General features: G+C 57.1%; 1 protein-coding gene across 1 annotated transcript; it reads right to left on the bottom strand.

The window, feature by feature from the left end:
- Positions 1-1,040: 1,040 nt before the first annotated feature.
- PSKH1 (protein serine kinase H1) lies at positions 1,041-20,675 on the bottom strand. Its single transcript, XM_054169919.1, has 4 exons — positions 20,643-20,675; positions 18,850-19,000; positions 16,978-18,011; positions 1,041-1,365 (listed from the first exon to the last, which is right to left on the bottom strand). The coding sequence occupies exons 3-4, from the start codon at positions 17,920-17,922 to the stop codon at positions 1,048-1,050; spliced, it is 1,263 nt and encodes a 420-aa protein (XP_054025894.1). The 5' UTR covers positions 17,923-18,011; positions 18,850-19,000; positions 20,643-20,675; the 3' UTR covers positions 1,041-1,047.
- Between the last annotated feature and the right edge of the window lie 5,460 nt (positions 20,676-26,135).

Here is a 26,135-nt window from a genome sequence, read left to right as displayed (position 1 = left end):
TGAATAACCATGGACAACCAATCTCCTGGGCTACAGAGCCAGCTCCTCTCCCCACATGGCTCCATCACCTGTGTTTTACTGGAGGCTCTCATTCTGTTTCCTGTGTGAGACCCCACGGCACAGCTTGCAGGGTGGAAAGGACACCATGAGATTCACAGAATCACCAAATGGCAGGCTTTGGAAGGGACCCCTGGGGATCATCCAGTCCCTGCTCCAGCAGGGCACCCACAGCAGCTTGCCCAGGAGCACAATGGCCAGGGGGGTTGGAAGCTCTGCAGAGAAGGAGACTCCACAACCTCTCTGGGCAACCTGCTCCAGGCCTCCAGCACCCTCACACCAAACAATTTCTCCTCCTGCTCAGATGGAACCTCCTGGGTTCCAGTTTGTGATCTCCGCCTCTTGTTCTGTCCCTGGGCTCCTTTGAACAGAGCCTGGCCCCAGCCTCTTGCCCCCCCCAGGTCCTTTAGCTCTTACTGAGCACTGCTCAGCTCCCCTCTGGGGCTGCTCTTCTGCAGACTCTCAGCCCCAGGGCTCTCAGCCTTTGCTCATCACAGAGCTGCTTCAGGCCTCTCAGCAGCTTTGTAGCCTCCCCTGGACTCTCTCCAGCAGTTCCCTGTCTCTCTTGAACTGGGGAGCCCAGAACTGGACCCAGGGCTCCAAATGTGGCCTCACCAGGGCAGAATAGATGGGAGAACCTCCCTTGACCTGCTGAGTCTTCTGAGTGCACCCCATGGGACTATTGGCCTTCTTGGCCACAAAGTCATACAGCACTCCCAGGTCCTTCTCTGTGGAGCTGCTCTCCAGCAGGTCACCTTCTGCTGCAGGAGGTTGTTCCTCCCCAGGGGCAGGACTCTACCCTTGCCCTGGTTGGACCTCACAAGGCTGCCCACTGCCCAGATCTCCGGCCGGGCCGGGCCGCCATCCTCTGCACTGTGGGACAGCTCCTGACGGATGGGGACACCTAGAGGGAAGGAGGGAGGGAAGAGCCTGGCTGCTGCCGGCAGGGCGCAGCGCCGGGAGGCGGCCGGCAGGGTGCGGCGGCAGGGCTCAGCCGGTGTAGTGCTGCTGGTAGCGCAGGTTGAGCTCCCGCAGCTCCCGCTCCCGCACCCGCCGGGACTTGGTGGAGCGGGTGGAGCGGCTGGAGCGGGTGGACTGCGCCGACTTGGTGCTCTGGCAGCGGGAGGAGGCCCTCTTCAGCAGGTTCTGCGAGATGGAGCGGTGCAGGTTCTTCATGGAGGAGGAGGCAGCCATGCTGACAACCCAGGGGTGCTTCAGTGCCTGCAGGGCTGTCATCCGGTCCCCGGGGTCCACCGTCAGCAGCCGGTCAATGAAGTCCTTGGCCAGGTTGGAGACACTGGGCCAGGGCTGAAACACAAAAGAGGCCATGAGAGGGAAACGGTCCAGCAGAGCTCTGCTGATGGATCCATTCCTCCCGCCCCCAAAAGGTACTTCAAGGCATCCTGCTTCCTCCTTCCTTCATCTCCTTCATCTCCTTCATCTGCAGATCTCCCAGGCTGCAGCCAACAGCACCTGCCCAAGAAGCAGGCAGCGCTCCTGCCCCGGGGGAAGCAGGCAGCACTCCTGCCCCGGGGGAAGCAGGCAGCGCTCCTGTCCCGGGGGAAGCAGGCAGCGCTCCTGTCCCGGGGGAAGCAGGCAGCGCTCCTGCCCCGGGGGAAGCAGGCAGCGCTCCTGTCCCGGGGGAAGCAGGCAGCGCTCCTGCCCCGGGGGAAGCAGGCAGCGCTCCTGCCCCGGGGGAAGCAGGCAGCGCTCCTGCCCCGGGGGAAGCAGACAGCGCTCCTGCCCCGGGGGAAGCAGGCAGCGCTCCTGTCCCGGGGGAAGCAGGCAGCGCTCCTGCCCCGGGGGAAGCAGGCAGCGCTCCTGCCCCGGGGGAAGCAGGCAGCGCTCCTGCCCCGGGGGAAGCAGGCAGCGCTCCCGCCCCGGGGGAAGCAGGCAGCGCTCCTGTCCCGGGGGAAGCAGGCAGCGCTCCCGCCCCGGGGGAAGCAGGCAGCACTCCTGTCCCGGGGGAAGCAGGCAGCGCTCCTGCCCCGGGGGAAGCAGGCAGCGCTCCCGCCCCGGGGGAAGCAGGCAGCGCTCCTGCCCCGGGAGGAAGCAGGCAGCACTCCTGTCCCGGGGGAAGCAGGCAGCGCTCCTGCCCCGGGGGAAGCAGGCAGCGCTCCTGTCCCGGGGGAAGCAGGCAGCGCTCCTGCCCCGGGGGAAGCAGGCAGCGCTCCCGCCCCGGGGGAAGCAGGCAGCGCTCCTGCCCCGGGGGAAGCAGGCAGCGCTCCTGCCCCGGGGGAAGCAGGCAGCGCTCCTGCCCCGGGGGAAGCAGGCAGCGCTCCTGCCCCGGGGGAAGCAGACACCAATCTTTCCAAAGGGGCAGAGATTGGACTGGAAGGAATGTCCTACATGGACAGAGGTGCAGCTGGGCTCAGGCACAGCCTGCCCAGTAGCTGACCTGGGTCCCAGTTTCCCCAGTGCCTCCAGCCCACAGACACCTACAGGTATTAGTGGGCTTACTATCACCAGACTCCAGCAACTGGCTAGGCCTTTTTTGTCCCTGCAGACACCAGACCTTGCTGTGGTCTCATCCCTGTCCCTGCAGATACACACAGATGGACATTCTGAGCTACTAGGTCCCTTCACCCCCTTGTCTGGCCTCGTCTTCCCCAGCAATCACACACCCATGCCCTGCTTGCTCCAGCTGCTGTACCACAGACACACAACCCAGACCTACAACTCACTGCAGCTGCTGGCCCTGAGGCCTCCCAGCTTATCTTCTCACATCACCATCCCAAGCCACACAGCTGCTACAAGAAATGCAACCACATCCCACTGCACTCCCCCCAGGCCCACTGCTCAGTATCTGATAAAGTCATCACTGCTTCCACCACCTTCTCACAGAGGACAGACCCTGACACCAGAGCCATGGCTCTCTTCTGAGCCTTCCTTTTCAGATGCACAGCTAGCAAGCAAGCTCTGACCTCTGCACCAACCCTGAAACCAAGCCCAGGAAGGTCTTTCTGCCGTGGGACTCGGTCTCACTCCCACATGGAAGTCTGGAAGATGTTGCTACTGATCAACCCTAGAACAGCCACCTCAGCCCAGCTGTTCCAAACATCCACATCTAGGCACTCACATAGCAATGGATCTGGAAAAGAGGGCTGGGGAGGAAGTGAGCAAGTGATAGGAGAAGAGGAAATGGCCTCAAGTTGCCCCAGGGCAGGTTTAGGTTGGACATGAGAAGAAACTTCTTCCCTGAAAGGGTTCTCAAAACCTGGCACAGGCTGCCCAGGGAGGTGGTTGAATCCCCATCCCTGGAAGTGAGGGCCATAGGTTAGCTCCAGCCTTGAAAGGGTTAGAGAATGGTTGGACTGATGATTCCATCTCTATGGCAGGTGTAAGGAATTTTCCTGAAGGCTTACAAAGGAAACAGAAAGTAAATCTTTGACAAAGTTCTGGGGTTAATGAAACAAACTCAGCTAATTACTGCTGTATTTCTCCCCTGACCTGCTGGCTCCACTCTTCTTAATGCCCCCCAAGAGACCATTGGCCTTGGCTTCCAGGGCACACTACTGGCTGATGGGGAACTTGTGGTCCATGCCTCCAGGCAATGGAGGGAAGATCTCAGTGCAATGCACACAGCCAGCCCTGTCAGGGGAGAAAGGGAAAGCAGAAAGAAAAGCTTCTGGGCCTTCACTCCTCTGTCTGATGAGCCAGTTTAAAATCTGGGGCACATCAAACAGCAGAGGCAGATACAATGCCCTGTTCCTGCACAACAGGGCTCAGAAAAAGATGTCCTGATCCCCAGGAGGGCTGCAATCCACTGCCACCAAAAGCAATTTCCTCTTTTCAAAGACTCAGAAGCAAAAGACATAACCCAGGGCATCTCCCAGTGCCGTGCAGGACGCTCCCCAGTGCCAGCTTTGGGTCCCTCACTCCCAGAACGCTGAGGGGATGGAACAGGTCCAGAGAAGTGCAACGAAGCTGGGGAAGGGCCTGGAGAACTGGGATGGGGAGGAGCAGCTGAAGGAGCTGGGGGTGTTTGGTGTGGAGCAAAGACAGCTGAGGGGAGACCTTATTGCTCTCTACAGCTCCCTAAGAGGAGGGTGGAGCCAGGTGGGGTTGGTCTCTGCTCCCCAGGAACAAGCAACAGGACAAGAAGAAATGGCCTCAAGCTGTGCCAGGTTCAGCTGGACGTCAGGAAAAATCTCTCCCCAGCAAGGGCTGTCAGGCACTGTCCCAGGCTGCCCAGGGAGGTGGTGCAGTCCCCAGCCCTGGAGGGGTTTGAAAGCTGCCTGGATGTGGTGCTGAGGGAGGTGGCTCGGCGGTGCTGGCTCAGCAGCGGTGCTGGCTCAGCAGCGGTGCTGGCAGTGTGAGCTCTGGGGGAGTGGTTGGGCTTGGTGATCCCCAAGGTCTCTTCCAACAGCTCTGTGGTTCTGTGAGTCTATGATCAGAAGGGCTCCTGCAGCTTTGCTAAGTCAAAACTCTTGATGTGACAAGTGCTGCAAGGTTTGTGGAGAGAGGACACTTCTCCAGGGGCTGGACTTGGAAACTGCAGAACTCCTTGCACTCAGCTGCAGCAGGAGATGGCCTCACCTATTTTTAAAGGAAAAGCTACAGTGAAATAAGCCCAAAGAACTCTGTGTGTGTGGTGCAGCAAAGGACACCTGGGGCTGCACAAACAGATCAATAAACTGATTTGTGTTTGCTGACCAGAAGGGGAAGGTAATTGCAGGTTCTCCACGTTAACTGTTGGTGGTGACAGCAAAGTAATTGGAGTGATGAGCAATCCAATGGGTTCCTCTTGGGAGCTGAGTCTTCTGCAGCTTTCATTAAGCTGGACTGGTGCAATGCCTTCGACTTTCCTCCTAGCAGAGTCCCTCCCCAGTTTTTACAAACCCCTTTGTGTATGGAAGGTCACAACAAGGTCTCCCCAAAGCCTTCTCTTCTCCAGGCTGAACAACCCCAGCTCTCTCAGTCCAGCCTCAGAGCAGAAGTGCTACAGTCCCCTGATCATCTTTGGGGTGAAGGGTCTGGGGAACAGGGCTAGGGAGGAGCAGCTGAGAGACCTGGGGGTGTTCAGTCTGGAGAAAAGGAGGCTGAGGGGAGACCTCATTGGTCTCTACAGCTCCCCGAGAGGAGGTGGCAGTGAGGTAGAGTTGGGCTCTTCTCTGTACAATCAGGTGATAGAAGGAGAGGAAACGGCCTGGAATTCTTCCAGGGGAGACTTGGGTTGGAGATGAGGAAGAATTTCTTTGCTGCAAGTGGTCAGGGCCTGGCAGAGGCTGCCCAGGGAGGTGGTGGAGTCCCCATGCCTGGAGGTGTTCCAGAACTGTGTGGCCATGGTTTGGGGTTTAGTGGCCATGTTGGGGTTGGGTTGCTGATAGGAGTGGGTGATCCTAGGGGGCTGTTCTAACCCAACCCCTCCTGTGAGTCTGTGGTTCTCCTGCTGAGCTTTCCAGCTGCTGTCCCTTGGTGTGATTCACTGGCTGGCTGCAGCTCCACCAGCCCCAGCAGCTGGCTGCCACACGGTCCAGAATTAGCAGCACTTCAGTCAAGCACAAATACACCACCACAGCGTGTCCTACAGCCCTGATGACAGCAGGAGAAACTCTGCTGGTGGAGCTGTGCAGCCCTGGCGCCTCAGGAGCAGCAGTGCCTGCTGCAAACCCATCTCCTGAACTGAGCTGCACAACACATGGGGCATGCTGCCAGCCCACAGCTGCAGCCGTGCCAGACAAACCCTGGGCAACACTCCCTCCTCTGCAGTGCCTGAAGAGCTCTCAGGTGGGCTGTGAGTCTGAAGGGGGAGGAGGCAAAGCAAGAGCTCCTGCTCCGAGTGTGGCTCCAGCTGGGTGACTGTGCAGTGTTGGACCCCCTGGGCTGAAGCCCCATGGCCACCCCTGCTTGGTATTCACAGCAGCTATTGAGGGGCTGTTAGTGCAGGAACAACCAATGCCTTCTCCTGCTCTGAGAGCTGGGGATGTTCAGACTGGAGAGAAGAAGGCTCCAGGGAGACTTTAGAGCAGCCTTCCAGCACCTAAAGGGGCTACAGGAGAGCTGGGGAGGGACTTTTCACAAGGTTGAGGGGCAATGGCTTTGATCTAGAAGAGGAGAGACTGAGACTGGAGATGAGGAAGAAATTCTTGGCAGTGAGAAGGGGGAGACACTGGCACAGGCTCCTACTTGATTGTAGAGAACAGGAAGTGTCAGCTCCAGAAGGGCAGGTCAGGGACAGCAACCACGAGATGGTGATGATGAAGAAGTAAGATGGTGGCCAGCCTAAAACCCTGATGAAGCTCCAGTAAAGAGTCTCCCACAGTCCTGGCCACCCCTCAACCCACCAGCAGATGCAAACAGGTGATCAAAACAAAGCAGCAGAACAGGGCTGGAACCAAAACGGTGCCAAGGAAAAGCTGCGATGGGCTCAAGCCTGTGCAGGACCTTCCCAAGCACTCAGGATTAATTCATTGGTGCAAGGAGGAGGAGGAATAAAGGAAGGATGAAAGAGGAAAACACAACAGCCCTTCGATAATCCAGAGCACTGTAAGTCTGCGCAGCCATCTGGTGCTGTGAACTTCCATAACCCAGCATCAGGAGTGGAAGCAGCCAGCCCATGTGCCCCACAGGAGCTGCGAGTGCTCAGCCGGAGCCACACTGCAAAGCTCCAGCACCACCAAACCCAGGAGCACAGAGCTCCTCCCTACAGCCAGGGAAACCTCTTCAGCTGGAATACCAAGGGAAAGACCTGGCATGTTGAAATGGGGCATCTACAATCCATGTTTTAGCTGGGATGGCTTCACCTCCACCTCATAAAACCATGTCAGCAAGCTCCAGTTAGACACCAGGGACAGTTACCTGGCTGAGAAACTGGGGACTAGGAAAGCTCAGCCTCAGGAGATCTGGACCCAGAAACCATCCAGTTCCAACTCCCTGCCACAGGCAGGGACACCTCCCACCAGCCCAGGTTGCTGAAGGCCTCATCCAGCCTGGCCTGGAACACCTCCAGGCAGGGGGCAGCCACAGCCTCCCTGGGCAACCTGTGCCAGAGTCTCCCCAGCCTCCCTGCCAAGAATTTCTTCCTCATCTCCAGCCTCAATCTCCCCTCTGCCAGATCAAAGCCATTGTCCCTCATCCTGGCACTCCAAGCCCTTGGCCAAAGTGCCCCAGCTCCCTCAGCTGCTCCTCCCCAGCTTTGTTGTTCTTCTCTGGACCTACTCCACCCTCAGTGTCCTTCTGGGAGTGAGGGCTCTGCTGCCAGTGGGGGGTTCTTACCCAGCCCAGCTGAGGGGAGGGGTCTTCACTATCTTTGCAGATGACACAGGACTGGAAGGGCTTTGTCCCCCTCAGGGCAGCTTTTGCCTTTTTGGAAACTGCTATGGCAACAGCTTCTACAGGCCAGGCAGCCAAAGGAAGGGCTCAGCTCTGCCCACACTGGGGTCAGGACTCACCAGTGGGTTTGTTGGCCTCTGAAGCCCTGTGGTGCCTCTGAAGCCCACTGCCCAGAATTGCCAGAGGCCAGCCTGGCAGGCTGCAGCAGCACCCCACAGGCAGCCTCTCTCCTTGTCCACACAGCTCAGGCTGTTTGTCTCTCCATGCACTGTGATTCACAGCAGATCCTCCTCTGAGGAGCCAGCCCCTCCTCACCTGCTGCTCTTCACTAGTTTTGGGCACTGACTTACTGTTATCCTCAAGAAATAATTGCACCTGCTATGGAATTGCTCCAGTTTGTTGTGGCCACCAGGAATTCAATGCACTTGGCAGCCCAATGCACTGGAGGCCTCCTCTCAGCTGGGCTGGGCAGGAATCCCCCAGCCAGCAGCAGAGCTTTGGGAGTCCCTAGAGGAGCAGTGCCACTGCAGCCCTGCCCCCGAGCCACTCACGTCCACAAAAGGCCACTTCCAACACAGAAGGGTTGGGAAACACAAGAGCTGGTGTCCATGGGGATGAGCTGGGATGAGCTGTAGGAAGCCTGGAGACCATGATCTGCTGGCCTCCAGGCACAGAGCCTCTGCTCAGCATGAAGAGTAGAGCAGGACAAAGCAGGAAGCAGAGAAGCAGAGTTTTTCCCAGTGCCCAAAGCTCACTCTCAGCACTCCTTGCCCACTGACACAGGCACCACTGATGTCTGCATGGGAGGCCACAATGGCTGCCCCAGGCCAGTGAGAGGAGAAGGCTCCCAGCCTCCAGGTGAGCAACATCACAAATCCCGCCCTCCTCTTTGGGCTCCTCACTACAGGAAACACCCTGAGGGCTGCAGCATCTCTAGAGAAGTGCAACAAAGCTGGGAAAGGGTCTGGAGAACAGGGCTGGGGAGGAGCAGCTGAGGGACCTGGGGGTGTTCAGTCTGGAGAAAAGGAGGCTGAGGGAGACCTCATTGCTCTCTACAGCTCCCTGAGAGGAGGCTGCAGTGAGGTGGGGTTGGGCTCTTCTCCCTAGTCTCAGGTGAGAGGAGAGAAAATGGTCTGAAATTGTGCTAGGGCAGCCTTAGGTTGGAGAGGAGGAAAAAGTTCTTTGCTGCAGGAGTGGTCAGGGATTGGCACAGGCTGCCCAGGGAGGTGGTGGAGTCCCCATCCCTGGAGGTGTTCCAGAACCCTGTGGCCAAGCACTGGGGCCATGGTGGTGTTGAGGTGCTGGTTGAACTGGGTGATCTCAGAGGACTTCTCCAACCCAAACCATTGTGTGAGTCTGTGATTCCTTTGCCTGTGGCCACAGGTGAATCTCCATACTGTGATCTCTGTGAGGATGGCTCCTACCCCTCCTCAGTGGATCTACCCAGGCTGACGGTGCTGAGCTCCAGGAGCCTGGCACAACACACAGCCGTCCACCACAAGGCTGTGGTGCTGCACCACCTTTCCAAGCAGGGCCTGCTCAGGCCATGCAGGGCTTGAGTGAAAGAGCTACAGCCACCTGCAGAGCAGACCCAGCCTCACCAAGCCCCTCTGCCAAGCACTGGGGCACAGGAGCTCCTCTGACCTTTGGAATCCTTAGATTGCTTTAGGCTGGAAAAGCCCTGCCAGGTCACCCAGTCCCACCATCAACCCAGCAATGCTAACACCACATCTCCATGGCTCTGAAACCCCTCCAGGCATGAGGACTCCACCACTGCCCTGGTGTGGTGGTTTGAGCCTTAACTGGGAGTTAAGAGCTCAGATGGGGGCAAGGCTGAGAATCTCTCCCCTGTTCCCCCCTCCTCCCTCCCAACAGAGAGGGGAAAAAGGGAAGGAGCAAATCCACCAAGCAGTGATTTGGAGTCAGCCTGGGAGTAGAGAGGTAAAGAGTTGTCTTTAAACAATATAGATATATAACAATAACAGGAAAGGTTCACAAGGGCAAGGGACAAGGATGGAGGTGGGGTGGGAAAGAAGAATACAAACCCAGTCTCTCTCTGAAGAGGCACAGAGGCAGCAGGGAGAAGGATCAGGTCTGACCACATGGCAGAGGAGCAGGAGGGCAGCTGCAGTAGCTCTGATCCAGGAGAGGAAGGAGCCAAAAGGAGAGCTAATAGCTGCAATGCCCTGCTTTTGATACCCTAGCTGGGCAGGGAGTGGGGAGTGGAACAGACTCAGCTTCCCAGGGGGAAAACACCCTGCAGGGAGGGCAAAGCACCTGCAAGCCCTGTCCCCTGCTTTGTTTCTGTTTTCAGAATGGGCATTAACCCACCACACCTGGGCAGCCTGGGCCAGGGCTTAACCACTCCTTCAGTGAGGAAATTGTTCCTCATGTCCAACCTAAACCTCCCCTGGGATTACTCAAGGCCTTTGCCTCTCATCCTGTCACTTGCTACTAGGGAGAAGAACCCAACCCCATCTCACTGCAGCCTCCTCTTAGGGAACTATAGAGAGCAATGAGGTCTCCCTCAGCCTCCTCTTCTCCACACCAAACACCCCCAGCTCCTTCAGCTGCTCCTCCCCATCCCAGTTCTCCAGACCCTTCCCCAGCTTTGTTGCCCTTCTCTGGACCTGCCCCAGCCCTCAGTATCCTTCTGGGAGTGAGGAGCCCAAAACTGAAAGCAGGATTTGAGCTGTGGCCTCCCCAGTGCCCAATACTGAGGGACAATCCCTGCCCTGCTCCTGCTGCCCACACCATTGCTGCTCCAGGCCAGGCTGCTGGTGGCCTTCTTGCCCACCTGGGCACACCTTGGCTCATTTCCAACTGCTGCCACCCAGCACCCCCAGGGCCTTTTCTGCTGAGCACTTTCCAGCCACTCTGCCCCAGGCCTGGAGTGTTCCTGGGGCTGCTGTGACCCAAGTGCAAGACTCAGCACTTGGCCTTGTTGAGCCTCATTCCATTGGCTTTGGTCCATCCATGCAGAGTGTGCAGGCCCCTCTAAGATGATGGCTGCTGGCAGGTGACTGTGCCATGTACTCATGTCTCATCATGTCTCATTCTCAATCAAAAGCCAAGCCAGTTTTCTTCATTTTACAGCATCAGCCTCTTGAGCAAAAGCTTGAGCTTAAGGATGCCACCAAGAATTTCTGAAGCTTCTAAAGCTAAAAGCTAATAAAAAGGAATGGTGAAGGACAAAGCAGAACAAGCTCAACTCAGGCATTCCTACCAGCAGCTCTAGAGGAAGCCCTTTGAGTCAGCCCTTATGTCTGAACTACACAAGACCAGACTGAAAGAACCTCTTAGAAATGAGTCCTCAGGCATGGACAAAGGCAGGAAACATGCAAATCCCTTCCCTGTGAGAGCTCCATCCTTATTAGGCACAAAAATCAAACCCTCTGGTTAATCCCTCAGCCTGCACACAGCACTGGCTACAGCTGCTGGGCAGGGTGCTCGGTGCTGATGGAAGCTGCTGAGCTGCAGGCACACAGCTGTAGCAGCAGGCAGGGACACACCATGCTAACAGCAGGTCCCTCTTGACAGCCACCACCAGAACATTCTGCCTCTGCTCAGCTGGCCAGCATGGCTCCTGCCTCAGCAGCCAGCACTAATCTGCTACATTAGGGAAAGCTCAGTCAGCAGGGAAATCCATACAAGCACCCCTGGAGGAACAAACAGGCTGGAAAACATGCCTGGCATTTCTTCTCTTGGCACTCCACAGGGGGCTGGGAATGGTGGGGGGGGAGCAGAAGAATCGGCCCTGAAGCTCAAGCTCCGAAAGAGGGAACCTGGAGGTATCCTTCTAGAGGTATCTCCAGGTTCCCTCTTTTGGAGTCTGAGCTGCAGGGCTCAAAGCATTATTGGTTAGAGCCACCTCTGCCAGCTCCTAACAGCCAGCCCAAATCCCTGGGCTCTGCCAGGCTGAGAGCTCATCTGCAATCTTGGCAGATTTAGGGATTTCAGGGATTAGGTAAAGAGGCTACCAAGAAAAACTCTGGGTTTAGGAAATATCTTTTTAGCCAGAACCAAAAGAAGCTCCCCCAAAATAGCTGAAATCTCTTTTCAGCTGCAAAAGCTATCTGAAGCAAAAACCCTGACTTGCTGCCTTGTGAGCTCCAAGGGGAAGATCCAGGCTGGAGAGAAGGGAGAAATATTTGACACTGAGGGTGGGGAGAGCCTTGGCTCTGCATGCCCAGGTTACCCAGAGAGGTGGGAGCTGCCCCATGGCTGGCACCATTGCAGGTCAGGTTGGTCGGGGCTGTGAGCAACCTGCTCTGGCTGCAAGGGGGGTGGGCTAGATGAGCTTGAAAGGTCCCTTCCCACCAGCCTGTGAGTCTGTCTCATATTCTGGTCACTGAACATTGGAAGGGACCTCTGGAGAGGACCCCTTCCAGAACAGGGTCACCTAGGGCAGGTCACACAGGAACATATCCAGAGAAGGAGACTCCACAACCTCTCTGGGCAGCCTGCTCCAGGCCTCCAGCACCCTCACACCAAACAAGTTTCTCCTCCCATTCAGGTGGAACCTCCCGGGTTCCAGCTCATCCCTCTTGTTCCTTGTGCTGCCACTGGGCACCACCACAGAGCCTGGCACCTTCATCCTGGCACCCACCCCTCAGATATTTACAGACTTTGATCATGTTCCCTCTCAGCCTTCTCCTCTCCATGCCAAACACCCCCAGGGCTCTCAGCCTTTCTCCGCAGCAGAGATGTTCCAGGCCCTTCATCATCCTCATAGCCTCCCCTGGACTCTTCCTAGCAGGTCTCTGTTTCTCTGGGACTGGGGAGACCAAAACTGGATAGAGTTTTGCAGGTGTGGTCTCAGCAGAGCAGAGGGGCAGCAGAACTTCCCTAGCCCTGCTGGCCACACTTTTCTTGCTGCACCCCAGGATGCCCTTGACCCTCCTGGCCCCAAGAGCGCTTTGCTGTCCCATGCAGAACTTGCTGCCCACCAGCACTCCAAGGCCTTTCTCCATGGAGCTGCTTTCCAGCAGGACAACCCCTGGGCTGTGCTGGTGCCTGGGGTTGCTCCTCCCCAGGTGCAGAGCCCTACACTTATCCTCACTTAACCTCCTGTGTCTCATCACAGGACAGGAGCACACTCAAATGCTAAGCTGGTCCCACACTGAGGGCAGAGGAATTCTGAGCCAACATCCAACAGATTGTTCAAATTCTGTCAGGTCCAGCTACCCAAAAGGGTCTGCAACAAGGGACCTGCTCACAGCCCTGCCTTGCACAGCTCCCACCCGTGTCGCAGCCACCTCTGACCGTTTGAGGCTGTGCACTCTGGCTAAATGTTTGTGAGTATTCTGCATTCTAGAGGAGTCTCCTTGGTGGCCTGTGGGGCAGTGAGATCTCAAGACCCGGAGCGGCTGGAATGTTTCGTTTCGCTTCCTTTCGCCTCCCTTCCAGCTGGCTGCTCCTGGCCAAACGACAGATAAGAACTACCTCTCCTGTACCTAGGCCTCTTCTGCTTTACTATTTCCCCTTTTCTCTACCCTCTTTGGGGAGGAAGGGAGGTAGGGGGTGAAGGGGGTACAGGGGGAAGCCCCCTCTGCTAGGGGTCCTATTCCTGCTGTTTCTTTGCTGTGCATTTCTGTGTATGTTGTAGATTCTGTCCAGCTGTGTACAGAAGTTCCCTGCCCTCCAAAACTGCTTTTGTAACTGCAGCCTCCCCTTTGCTTTCACCAGCTGGGCTAGCTGTGGGCTTTTTTTCCCCTTACTTCTTCTTAGTGGGGGAGGGAAAGCTGGGCCTTTCCTTTCAACCCACCACAGAACCAGACCATGCCCAAGAGCTCCCCCAGGAGCAGCTGACCTTGAAGCAGGGATTTGCCCTGTGGTACTGATCTCCAACAACAAGGAGGAGACAGCTGTAGTTAGAAAGCAGAGGAACAACATCAGGCAAAGGCAGAAGAGGAATTGTCTGTGTTTAGGAGGCTGTGAAGGAGTCAAGGCCATCAGTGGTGGCTGAAGCTTCAACCCCTTTCTGTCATGTTCTGCACTGAGACAGCTTCATATTCTTCTCCTACCCTGTCCCTTTGTCCCTACATCCCTAACTCTGCAGAAAGACCATGCCACCCCCACCACGCTTCTATTAGGGTCCACAGATGCAGCAACAGACCCCACCTCCACCTTGCTTGTCCCTGCCTTGTGACACAGCAACTCCATCAGAGGGACAAACCTCTCCAGAAGCCTCAGGAGGCAGGCAAAGCAAAGGGGAGTCTATTTCCCAGTGGACAGCCAGGTTCCCGGGGCCTCTCCCTGGCACAGGCCTTTCTCTGCCAGCAGATGAATTGTTTCCTTGCACAGCCTGGGCAGGTGCTGCAGCAGCCTGGGCAGGTGCTGCAGCAGCCTGGGCAGGTGCTGCAGCAGCCTGGGCAGGTGCTGCAGCAGCCTGGGCAGGTGCTGCAGCAGCCTGGTCACTGAGCCACGCAGCCAGAGAATTTTCCAGGTTTTAATTAACCTTATTATGCTTCAGAGAGCCCAAGATGCCCACTCCTGCAGCAGGAGAGATCTGGACAAACACTTCAGCTCCCAGACGTGCATGGAGCAATACAAATGCCCTCTGCTGACACCCCCGGAGCCGCTGTGCTGAATGGGAAGAGCAGCAGAAGCCAGGAGAGGTCCATTTGTGCTTTGTGTGGGGCTGCCAGAGGATCACTTTCATCCTGCTCAAGTGCTGCAGCTCTTCAAAGCAGAGCACTGTGCCCTTTTCAAGGCAGGGCCATCTGACTGCATCTCACCAACACTTTGGGTGCTGCACTTCAAAACCCACTGCGTCCTGCCAGCCCCAGCCCAGGCAAAAGCACATTCCATGGAAAATTTAGTTGGGTTTTTTTTTCCCCTTCTTTTTTTTTGTCCAGGCAAAGGCCTCAGCAATTTATATAAAAAAAACAGGTTCTGCTTACAGGGGGAAACAAAACATCAACTTTTTATTCATCAATGCAGGCACATCTCTCCCAACAGGGCTGCTGTAAAACATTTCAACCACCTGACATGGCTCGCAAGGCAAAAGCAGAGCAGCTGCTCTCCCTACAAACGTTTTTCTTCTCCCAAGAAGGCTAAAACATGGTCCCAGAGACTGCTATGGTCAGGCTAGTAGGGGCCACAAATATGGATTCAAAATCTGCCTTCATAAAATCCTAGAATGGTTTGGATTGGAAGGGACTTCAAAGATCATCCAGTTCTAACTCCCTGCCATGGGCAGGGACACCTCCCACCAGCTCAGGCTGCTCAAGCCAGTCACCTCAGGGAGTCTATGTTTAGCAGTGTGCCCACAAGCACCATTGTTTAGAACAAGCTCTTTGGGTTGAAGCTAATGAAAAGCCATTCCCACTCCAACCTCCCCTGCATTGAGCACACTTCACAAAGCTACCTCATCAACAGGAGCACAGCACAGGGGCACCTGATCAGCCCAGGTCAGGTATGAAAGCAACACAACCCAGAGAGCCTCGCTCAGCTTCCCAATTTAACCAAACATTATCTTCCTCTTCTTCCTGCAACCTTTCCAGATGTGTGAAGCAACATCAAAGCACCAGCACTCGGCAGAAGGAGCAGATTTGAGCCAGGACCAGAGCCTGTCCTGGCAGCAGAACAATGGCCCCTTGTTCATTTCTGCACTTGCAAATTCTAAGGACACTGTGAATCAGGTTCCAACTTTGTTCCTCATACTTTGAAGCTCCAAAAAGACCCCCAGAATTCAGCTTTATCCCCAAGATTTCAATTAAAACGTTGCCAACTGCTCCTTCAAGTGAGCTCTAGCAGAACAAGGCAGAGAGTGTGACTGCAGCAGGCTATATCCAGCGCAGCCTCTGCAGCCCCGCAGAGCCCTGCCCGGGGAGGCTCAGAGGAGCAGCACACCAAGTTACAAAGCCAAAAGCTTTTCTGCACTCCTCACCCTGCACATTACTCCCAGCAGCTCAGAAAGCACAGAAGGAGACACAACAGATAATCAGAGCCGTGATGTCAGCACCACCTGAATAACCTATTATGGGAGACCTCTCCTCCTGATCTGCTAAGAGCCTCTTCAGGCAGCCCTCACACTGCAGCAGAGGAGAGCGGTGCTAAGAAAGCAATTAGATGAGCTGGACATGGCCTTACTTGGGTTTTTCCAAGGAGATGGAACTTCTTCTCAGGTCAGCCTGCATCTTGGCTTTTATTCCTCTCTCCATACAGCTTTGTCCTCTGACTAGGCTTTGACCAGACCTTTCAACACATGGGGCTCAACACCGCTGCTCAGAGAGCTCAAGGTGCTGTGTGACACTGACCAGCAGCCAGCTGCCTGCTGCCCAGCCACAACTGTCCCAGCTCTGGGAACTTCGTATCTTACACTCTTTCCTCCACCCCACAGCCTCAAAATTCACAGGACAGAGAAGATGCTGTTCCCATGAAATCTTTGCTGCTGCATGCACCCCAGACAGGCACTGTCTGCAGCACAGCCAAATGTTCTGTGCATTCTCGCTCCAAAGAAACCAGGACCAACTTCTCAACAGCCTCGTTGCTGACATGCAATGGCTAGGGTTGGAAGGGACCTCAAAGGTCACCCAGTTTCAACGCCCTGCCATGGGCAGGGACACCTCCCACCACCCCAGGCTGCTCAAGGCCTCACCCAGCCTGGCCTGGAACACCTCCAGGCAACGGGCAGCCACAGCCTCCCTGGGCAACCTGTGCCAGTCTGTCCCTGTCCTCACTGCCAAGAATTTCTTCCTCATCTCCAGTCTCAATCTCCTCTCTTCCAGTTCAAAGCCATTGTCCCTCATCCTGGCACTTCCAGCCCTTGGCCAAAGTCCTTCCCCAGCTCTCCTGGAGCCCCTTCAGGTACTGGAAGGTTGCTCTAAGCTCTCTCTGGAGCCTTCTCTTCTCCAGGCTCAACAGCCCCAACTCTCCCAGCCTGGCCCCACAGGGGAGGTTCTGCAGCCCTCTGATCATCTCTGTGGCCTCCTCTGGAGCCTCTCCAGCAGCTCCAGGTCCTTCTTGTGCTGGGGGCCCCAGAACTGGAGGCAGTGCTGCAGGTGGGGTCTGAGCAGAGCAGAGGGGCAGAATCCTCTCCCTGTGCTGCTCCTCTCCCTGCTCTGGCTGCAGTTCAGGATCTCCCACCATGCCCAGACACATACTGTCGATCTCAACCCATGGATCCAGCCTGGCCAGGTCCCTCAGCAGAGCCTTTCTATCCTCAAGCAGATTAACAGTGCCACCCAACTTGGTGTCATCTGCAAACTTACAGACCCCTTGATCCCTCACCCAGATCATTTATGAAGAGATTAAAGAGAACTGTGCCCCGCACTGAGCCCTGGGGACACCACTGGTTACCAGCTCCCAACTGGATTTCACTCCATTGCCACCACTCTCTGTGCCCAGCCTCAGCCTTTATCCACCAAAGCCTCCTCCCCTGCAAGCCATGGGCAGCCAGGTTCTCCAGGAGGATGCTCTGGGGCCTAGTGTCCAAGGCCTTGGTAAAATCCAGGTAAGCACCCAGAGCCTGTCCCTCGCCCACTCAGGGTCACCTCGCTGTGGGAGACCAGGACAGAGCCAGAACCACCAGTTTTGTTTTAGCCTGGTAATGCCACCGCCCTCCACACAACTGCCAGCTTCTGGTCAGCACAAAGCCCCCTGGGGAGAGCCTCTCGTCCAGCTTCCCCCAGGACTCACCTCTCCAGAGTAGCTGTACTTGCCCTTCAGGATCTGCCGGTACAGGCGGGTGCGGTTGTCGTCCTCGAAGGGCATGGTGCCGCTCAGCAGGATGTAGGAGATGACGCCCAGCGCCCACATGTCCACAGAGTTCGTGTAGGGCTTCCTGACCAGGATCTCGGGGGCAATGTACTCCGGGGTGCCACAGGTGGTCTTCATCAGGCAGTCGTCGCCCTTCTTGCGTGCGCTGGCCAGCCCAAAGTCTGTGATCATGATCTTGGAGTCGGTGCCCGGGTGGTAGTAGAGCAAGTTCTCGGGCTTCAGGTCACGGTGGGTGATGCCCAGCGTGTGCAGGTACCGCACTCCATCCAGCACCATCTGCAGCACGCGCGTGGCGTCCCGCTCGGTGAAGGAGCCCTTGGCAATGATGCGGTCAAAGAGCTCTCCGCCGGTGGCCAGCTCCATCACCATGTAGACGCGGTCATGGGTCTCGAAGACCTCGATCAGCTGGATAATGTTGGTGTGGCGCACCCGCCGCAGCACGCTCAGCTCCGACTCGCACACCTCCCGCCCCTCCCGGTACCTGGTCTCAATCATCTTGATGGCATAGGGCTGCTTGGTGGCCTTGTGCTCCACCCGCACCACGCGGCTGAAGCTGCCTCTGCCGATCAGGGCCTTGATGTCGTATTTGGCCGTCACCCTGGGGTCGAACTTGGCACGGTACTTGGCCACCTTGCTGCGGCGGGGCTCAGGCTGCACGGCTTGGGCGGGTGGGGGGCTGCCAGTGCAGGGCTGAGCGAGCTGTGGTGGGGAGGGGCAGCCAGCTCTGAGGGCACACCCACGTTCATCCCTGATGAAGTGCTTGTAGATGTCACTGTGGCCCATGTAAGGCTCCACCTTCTTCACCAGGTCCAGCTGCACGTCTGTGGGGGGCTCGGGCAGCACTTTGCTTGTCCCACAGCCCATCACTGAAGGGGGTTAATGCCCGTCAAGGCATTGTCCCAGGGCAGCGGCAGCAGTGGGAACCACACCCGGGGCAACACCCACATCTGCACCTTAGGGAAAGAATGGGAAGAAATAGATCAAGAGGAGACAAGGTGGGGAAGTTCCAAACAGTGCAGGTGGCTCACATCTCAGTGCAGCCCTGGTACCATACAAACCACAGACAGCAGCCAGGGGCAGAGCAGGTGTCTGTGGCAATCACACAGGATCTCCATTTACTGATCAGTTTGTTCAATGCTCCTAGCTCAGCACTGAAACAGTGTCACAGAACAGCTGAGGTCAGAAAAGAGCCCTGGAGATCTTGCCCTGCCCCAATGATTTAATAAAAGCAAACTAAGGGAAGAGCTGAACATTTTCCTTCACTTTGTTTAATCTGCTCAACTTCCTCAGACTCTCAATCTTAGAGCTTGGAAATGCCTCACTAGAAACTCCACCAAGCCCCTCAGCAACTTGTTACATTGAAGCTGTGCCAGCACTTCAAACCTCTCCTCTCTTCCAGCTTAGCAACTCCCTCATTGCAAGAAATCACAGTGGGCTTTGGCACCTTTTAACACCCTGACTCAGCTTTGCTTCCTTCTGCAGCCTCAGGTAGTAAGCAGCACTTCTGGATTTCCATATGGAGCTGTAAGCTGCAGCAGCTATTCCAGGCTAGTGCCAAGGGAGGTCTTGCTCCCCAGACTGTATTCCAGCAGAACCAAACTGGCTGGACTTCAGCACATCTTTAGGTGCTGACTGAAACAGTCTGACTGGTAGAAGATGGAGGAACTGCCTGTGTGTGCTCTGGCAGTTAGCCCAGCAGTTTAAATTCCTACTCCTTGGCTTAGAGCCCATCAATAGGGTGAATCACAGAAGGCTACAGAAAAACTTTAAAGTGTTAACTTTTCACCATACCATCACCAAGCAGATCTTTACTCATTCACCACCACTAAAGCAACTACTCAGCAGGAGCAGCACTCCGGGAACCTTGGCTGGCTTTCCATCAGAATTCCATGGAGAAACAAGAAATGTTGTAGAGGGACTGCTGGCAGTTTAGACATCCAACCTGAAAAGAAAATGAGGCTTTAGCTGAGAACCAGTCAGGCATCATCAAAGCATCTTCAGAGAAGACCTCCTGGCAGGACCACAAAGTGCAGCACACTGACCAGGCACAAACGTGACTGCAGCAGAGTGCAAGAAATGGAAACCAAACCTAGTGTCCTAGAAACCTTTCCCTGAGAGCCATCCTGTAGCTGGGCACTCACTCAAATGAAGCACTGTGCCCCAGAACTGCAGCTAGTGCTGGATAATGCCTCCCCAGAGAGCTTTCCCTGGCATGGCTGCACCTTACAACACAAGAATTTACAAGAGAAGTGGCACAGGAGCATCCACAACCCCACACATGGAAACGCACTTGTGCAAACTGTCCCACCCAGAAGAAAAAGTTCCCAGGTTCAAATTCTAAGCTTGAGAACACTGCACACAAATCCAGACACCACTAAGAGCAGGCAGCAGCCACCAGCACGCCGGTGGCTCCATGTCAGGGACTCAGGGAAGCACATAGGACCTCAGGGCTGTGTGCCATGGCCAGCAACCAAACAGCCAGCCCCATGTCAGAACGGGTGGAAATGCTCCTGTGTGACAGCCACCAAGGGCTTGGGAGAAGGAACTAAAGCAGGAGAGAAATGGGGTACCACAAGCCCCACAGGGGAGGGAAATCAAACACTTAGCAGGTGCCAAGCTGCCCAGGACCTTGTCCAAGTTGTGTCAGTGGTGAGGAGGAGAGTGGGGTTCAGACTTCATTGTCTACCCACTCCTCTCCTTGGACAACCAGACCCTCGCATCCTGGGGCACTGCAGGGCAACATCTCAGCTCCTGCTGATTTAGGAGCATCTTCCCCCTCTCAGAATGTATCAGGGCCTGCGCTGTTTAGTATCTGAAGGGTACCTCCACAGATAAGGCATGTCAGCCACTCCCCGAGGCCTAACAGACCTTCCACCACCACACCTCAATGCCTCGAAACTATGTAACTTTGCTTTTCCATGAGAGGCCATGGCGGGGAATTTGCAGACGCCAGCTCCGAGCTGCGTTACCAACCGCTCGCACTCCGCCACCTTCCACCCGCAGTAGGCCGGGGCCCCGTGCCCTCAGCTTCCCCAGCACACCCCGCTGCCCGGCTCAGCCACGGGGTCGCAGCCAGGTGAGCCTCCGTGCGCTTCAGACGGGAAATCTGGGGCCGGGGCTGCCGCAGCACCACAGACAGCTGTGTCAGAGCCGGTTCTAGGCCAGAATCGGTCAAACAACCCGGGGATTCCAAAATGCGGATCGTTTTCCATAACCAGGCCAGTTTTCCCCGCTCCTTTGCGGGGAGCGGGGATACAGGGCTAGGAGTTCGCCCCGCGGCAGGCTCTGCTCCCGGCCTAGGAACCACTGCGCCCGTCCTGCATGGCTGAGGGGACGCTCCGGGAGGTAGTCAGGGCTCCCTTCCCAGCCCGCCCGTACCCGCGGCCCAGGGCAGCGTTAGGGCTGAGGCGCTGGGGCCCTCTCGCCTACGCCTCCGGGGCCGCACCGCTGCCGCGCGGCCGAGCCGTCTCGGGAGGGAGAGAGGAGGAGGAGGAGGCGGCAGGGGCTGCCCGCCCAAGCCGGGCCGGGCTAGCCCAGGCGGAGCGGGACGGGCGGTCCCGGGCAGCGGCCGATCCCGGACTCACCTCGGCCCGCTCCGGCCCGCGGCTCGGCACCGCCTCCTGACGTCATCTCGCAGCGACAGGGCCTGCGGCGGCGGGGCTGGGGCCAGGCGCCGGCGATTGGCGGAGGCGGCGGCAGGGGCGCGGTTCCGCCTTCCCCTGCTCTGCCGCCCCCTGCCGGGGCCGCCAGGAGCGCACGGCCGGGGGCGCTCGTTCTGCTCGCGGGGTCGTCCCGGCTCTGCGGGCCTTGGGCCCCCTTCAGCCCTGCGGGCTCCAGGAACCTGGAGATCCTCCGAGATCCACCGCAGCTCCACGGGACCCGGCACCCCTCTCCTCTCTGTGGGTCCCAGAAGACTCCCCAGGCTCCAGGACCCCTCTCGATTCCATGGGCTCCGGAATCCCTGCAGCCCCTCAAGAACCTCCCTCAGCCCTGTGGGCTCCATGAGCTCCGGCAGGCCCTGGGGTCTGCACCGCAGGCCTCCCGCAGCTTTGCAGGCCCCAGGCTGAGCAGAAGGCCCCGTGGCAGTCACGCTGTGCTTGCTCCTCACGCTCTGAGGGCTGGCCGTGGGGACCACTGACCAGCACAGTCTCACAGTCTCACAGTATCACTAAGGTTGGAAGAGACCCCAAGGATCATCGAGTCCAACCTGTCACCACAGACCTCATGACTAGACCATGGCACCAAGTGCCACATCCAATCCCCTCTTGAACACCTCCAGGGATGGGGACTCCACCACCTCTCTGGGCAGCACATTCCAGTGGGTAACAACTTTCTCTGTTAAGAACCTTCTCCTCACCTCCAGCCTAAACTTCCCCTGGTGCAGCTTGAGACTGTGTCCTCTTGTTCTGGTGCTGGTTGCCTGGGAGAAGAGACCAACCCCCACCTGGCTACAACCTCCCTTCAGGTAGTTGTAGACAGCAATAAGGTCTCCCCTGAGCCTTCTCTTCTCCAGGCTAAACAACCCCAGCTCCCTCAGCCTCTCCTCATAGGGCTGTGCTCAAGGCCTCTCCCCAGCCTTGTTGCCCTTCTCTGGACACGTTCAAGTGTCTCGATGTCCTTCTGAAACTGAGGGGCCCAGAACTGGACACAGTACTCAAGGTGTGGCCTAACCAATGCAGAGTCCAGGTGCACAATGACCTCCCTGCTCCTGCTGGCCACACTATTCCTAATGCAGGCCAGGATGCCATTGGCCTTCTTGGCCCCCTAGGCACACTGCTGGCTCATGTTTAGGTGGCTGTCAATCAGCACCCCCAGGTCCCTCTCCATTTGGCAGCTCTCTGACCCCAGCCTGTAGCTCTGCATGGGGTTGCTGTGGCCAAAGTGCAGCACCCAGCACTTGGACTTGTTGAATGCCATCCTGTTGGCCTCTGCCCATCTGTCCAGTCAGTCAAGGTCCCTCTGCAGAGCCCTTCAGCCCTCTAACTGACCAACATCTGTTCCCAACTTGGTGTCATCTGCAAACTTGCTGATGACTGACTCAATCCCCTCATCCATATCATCAATGAAGATGTTAAAGAGGATGGGGCCCAGCACTGATCCCTGGGGCACACCACTGGTGACTGGCTGCCAGCCGGATGTGGCACCATTCACCACCACTCTCTGGGCTCAGCCTCCAGCCAGTTCCTAACCCAGCACAGAGTGTTGCAGTCCAATCCACGAGCTGACAGCTTAGCCAGCAGTTTACTGTGGGGGATGGTGTCAAAGGCCTTGCTGAAGTCCAGGTAGACTACATCCACAGGCCTCCCCACGTCCACCAGACAGGTCACCTAATCGTTGCTCAGGCAGGACCTGCCCTTCCTAAATCCATGTTGGCTGGGCCTGAGCCCTTGGCCATCCTTCAGGTGCAGTTATTGCCGCCAGGATAATCTGCTCCATCACTTTCCCTGGCACTGAGGTCAGGCTGACTGGCCTGGAGTTTCCAGGTTCCTCCATCCGACCCTGCTTGTGCATGGGGACCATGGACAGACAGCTCCTTGCCTCATTTTCAGAGCCTGGCCCAAAGAGATCGGAGCAGCACCTGGGGACTGTTCCTACCAGGCAGCCTCGAGGGGTCCCTGCTGGGCCACAGGGCTCTGGAGGAACATTCCCTTTGCAGGAGAATTTGCCCAGAAGCATCTGCCCCTTTCCTTGGCAGGGAGCCCTGGTCCCTGTGGGGTAGCTCCTGCGCTCCACACAATAACCAGGCACGTTTCCTGTCGCCTTTGTTGGCTTTTTTCCCCCCTCCCAGCTGTTAAGTGCCGCAAGTCCCACAGAGCTTGCTTGGTGACTGATGGTGGAGTTTCTTCCTCAGTCTCCAAGCCACATTTCAGCCCTAGATGACCTGAAGGCAGTGGGGCAAGGGATGCCAGCTGGGAGGGATGCTGGCGGCACGTCTTCCTCGGGGGAAGGCACCTGGGACGCTGCTGGGCTGGCTTTGCAGCCTGGCTGCGGCGGCACTCCTGTGCGTCTCAGGTGGAGAGGGGCTCTCGGCACACTCCCACACAGGCTATTAGCAGTAGCTGGTTGGACTGCAGTGCTCCCAGCTCCTCAGCTGCAAAGAGCGCCTGCTGAGTCCCACCGCAGGTAAGCCTCACCACTGCCACCAGCACCGCTCCTCAGAGTGCCATGGGAGGAAGGGCAGCGTGGGACAGGTGGGAGAAGGAGCTGCTGGGGCTGCGCTAGGCAGATGCAGTGAGCTGTGCCCCTTCCTCCATGGGAAATGAGCCAGTTCTTGTCCCACACAGCAGTGGTGCTGCTGGGACATAGTCAGCCCTCTCAGCCCTCTTCCCCCCACCCTTTTTTTTCTCTTTTTCTGGAGACGTTTCCATGACCACACATCCCCTGCACTGTCCCTGGGAGGTGGCTCAAGCTGTGCCCAACGCGCACCATGTTGCCTGTGGCCCTGTTGAAGTCAATCCCATTAATTTAGGCTGTTTCTTAGTCATCCAGCTTGGTGCCAGCATGTGGATGCGTGGGCAGCACTGGGCTGCCTCACCTTGGCCATGGCTGCTTGGGCAGGAAAAAACACTCCACAAGGATGGGCTCCCCTCAGAGGCTTGCATCTTCCATTAGTTGCTTCACAGCTTTGTTTCCTTGATGGCTCACAAGGAGCTCCAGTAGGGCAGCTCCAGGTCCATCAGCACTACACACAGCTGTGCAAGAACCAACAGGTATTGCACTCTTGGGGCAGAACATGGACCTCTGCCATCAGAGCAGCTCCTCCGTGTCATGCTCATGCTGTGGTGGTGCTGCTAGTCCCAGCAGAGCCAGAAGAACATCACACCAGACATTAACATGAAGCCAGCACATCTGCCCTGTCAACTGCCCAAGGATGAGGCCTAGAAGGACCTGCAGCTTGCCTCAGGAGGTCTGAGGAAGTGTGAAACCTGGAATGCAGCTTGAGAGCAGGCAGAGATCTTAGAGAACATCCATGATCCACTGCCTGCTGGCTTGGGCACCTGCTCCGAGTCTGGGGTCAGTGTCAGTCAGAAAGCTCTTACTCAACCTGGAGTCACTGCTCCAGCAAGAAATGTTCCATGGCCAGGGTCTTGCTGGTGGGGACAGCAGCTGAGGGAGCACCAGGAAGGCTCTGCAGCCTCTTGCCCCTCTTGTCAAAAGGCTATTTTCTTTCTGCTGAGCCCCAAGGTGGAGAATCCTCCTCCCTTGGAGATGCACCCCTGGAGACAGCCTTGAGCAGTCTCCAGCACTGGGGTGAACTCTGCTTGGAGCAGGAGCTCAGATAATAGACTTCTGGAGCTCCCTTTGCACTCAACACCCGTCTGAATCCAGAGCCTTGCTGAAGCCCAAGGAACTGTAATTTCTGTGGAGTGATGAGAAGGACCAGCACCACCTCCAGCACCCTCAGCCTGCCTGAGACATTGCTGCCTGCCCAGGGCACAGGTACTTTGGGGAGCCCAGGCCTCCTGCTGTGCTGAGCCTTAGGAAGGTCATAGGAACACAGAATCATGGAATGGTTTGGGTGGGAAGAGACCTTGCAAGGCCACCCAGTCCACCCCCTGCAGCCAGCAGGGACATCTGCAGCCAGAGCACATTGCTCACAGCCACAACCAACCTGACCTGCAGTGGTGCCAGCCATGGGGCAGCTCCCACCTCTCTGGGCAGCCTGGGCCAGGCTCTCCCCACCCTCAGTGTCAAACATTTCTCCCTTCTCTCCACCCTAGACATGAGGTCACAGAGCAGAAGGCTGTCCATCATCTGCCCTCCAGGACACACACAGTGAAGCAGGAAACTGGTTGTTGCCTGAGCCACCTCCCCACCTCAGGTGGCAGTGAGCCTGTGTCTCACTGGCCTTGCCAGGCCAGAGCTCAGGGGTGTCCTGGTGAGGCTCAGCAGAGGTCGGAGGGAGAGGATGTTCAATTAAAAGCTGCTTAGAGAAGAAATCCAACTTCCATCTGCCTCCCTGGGGGGACACCGGCCCCAGGCCAAGTGCGGTCGGGCAGCCAGGCTGCGGCCCAGTGTGGTCCCTGCCACAGAGGTGACTCCAGCTCAGCTGTCCCTGCTGCGTCCAGTCCCTGGGGATTGAGGTTGCCCCTTGGTGCTTCCTGATGGGAAGCTGGACATTTGGCTGGGCAGAAATCCCCACGGGAGCTCAGATGGCATCTAGCCCTGTGACACTGTGTCCTCCAGGCCACTCCTGCTCCTGGAGCTGGGGTGCGGGCTGCTCTGCCTGGCCAGGCTGCTGCCTGGGTGTGCTTCTCCATAGGGACACCAGCCTGGAATGGTGGCCCTGGGGACAATGGGAGGGAAAGGAGCCAGCACAGCTTCAGCCTCTTCTGTTGGAGAAACCCAAGTTTGTGCCCATGGAGGAGTTGGTCCTTGGCTGATACCTTCACTAGGAGGAATTTTGCCCAGGCAAAGAGATGAAGGATTCAGGCATGGTGTGGCTGGGAGGTTGCCCCTTGTGTCACTGTGCCTTGTGTGCCATCCCCCTCACACAGCTCCCCAGAACAGTGTCACCAACTGCTACCAGCTGCCCAGGCACCTCCCTGGTTCCTTCTCGCAACCGCAAAAAGCAAATCCAAACCTCAGCCCAACCTTGCCCAGCCTCCATCCCCTCGGGGTTTAATAGCTCAGGTTTGTGTCTCGGCAAAGAGAGAGGAGATAATGTCCGCAGAGCTCTTAATCTGCCGCCCAAAGAATAGCAGAGAGCAAATTAGGATCCACTCCAATTAATTTGCCTTGATGGGCAGAGCCTGGAGAGCAGCCACAGCTGGGGATTAGGAACAAAGGCGGTGCTGCAAAGTAGGTCGCTGCGGTTTCATAACCCCAGAAGAGGGCTCTGCCCGGCACCATGGGGGCTCCGAGGCACCCGGGGCCACCAGTCCCTGTACCCCACACAGGTTCAGCCTGATTTCAGCCTGGGAAGTTGCTTCAAGATCCAGGAGCAGCTGGAGAGCTGCCAAACGGAGAGGGACCTGGGGGTGCTGATTGACACCCGCCTAAACATGAGCCAGCAGTGTGCCCAGGTGGCCAAGAAGGCCAATGACATCCTGGCCTGTATTAGGAATAGTGTGGCC

Source organism: Dryobates pubescens, chromosome 19 (genome assembly GCF_014839835.1).
Source record: "Dryobates pubescens isolate bDryPub1 chromosome 19, bDryPub1.pri, whole genome shotgun sequence".
Classification (NCBI taxonomy): Eukaryota; Metazoa; Chordata; class Aves; order Piciformes; family Picidae; genus Dryobates; species Dryobates pubescens.
Note: the sequence above shows the minus strand (reverse complement) of the source record. Positions and strands in the feature narration are given on the sequence as shown.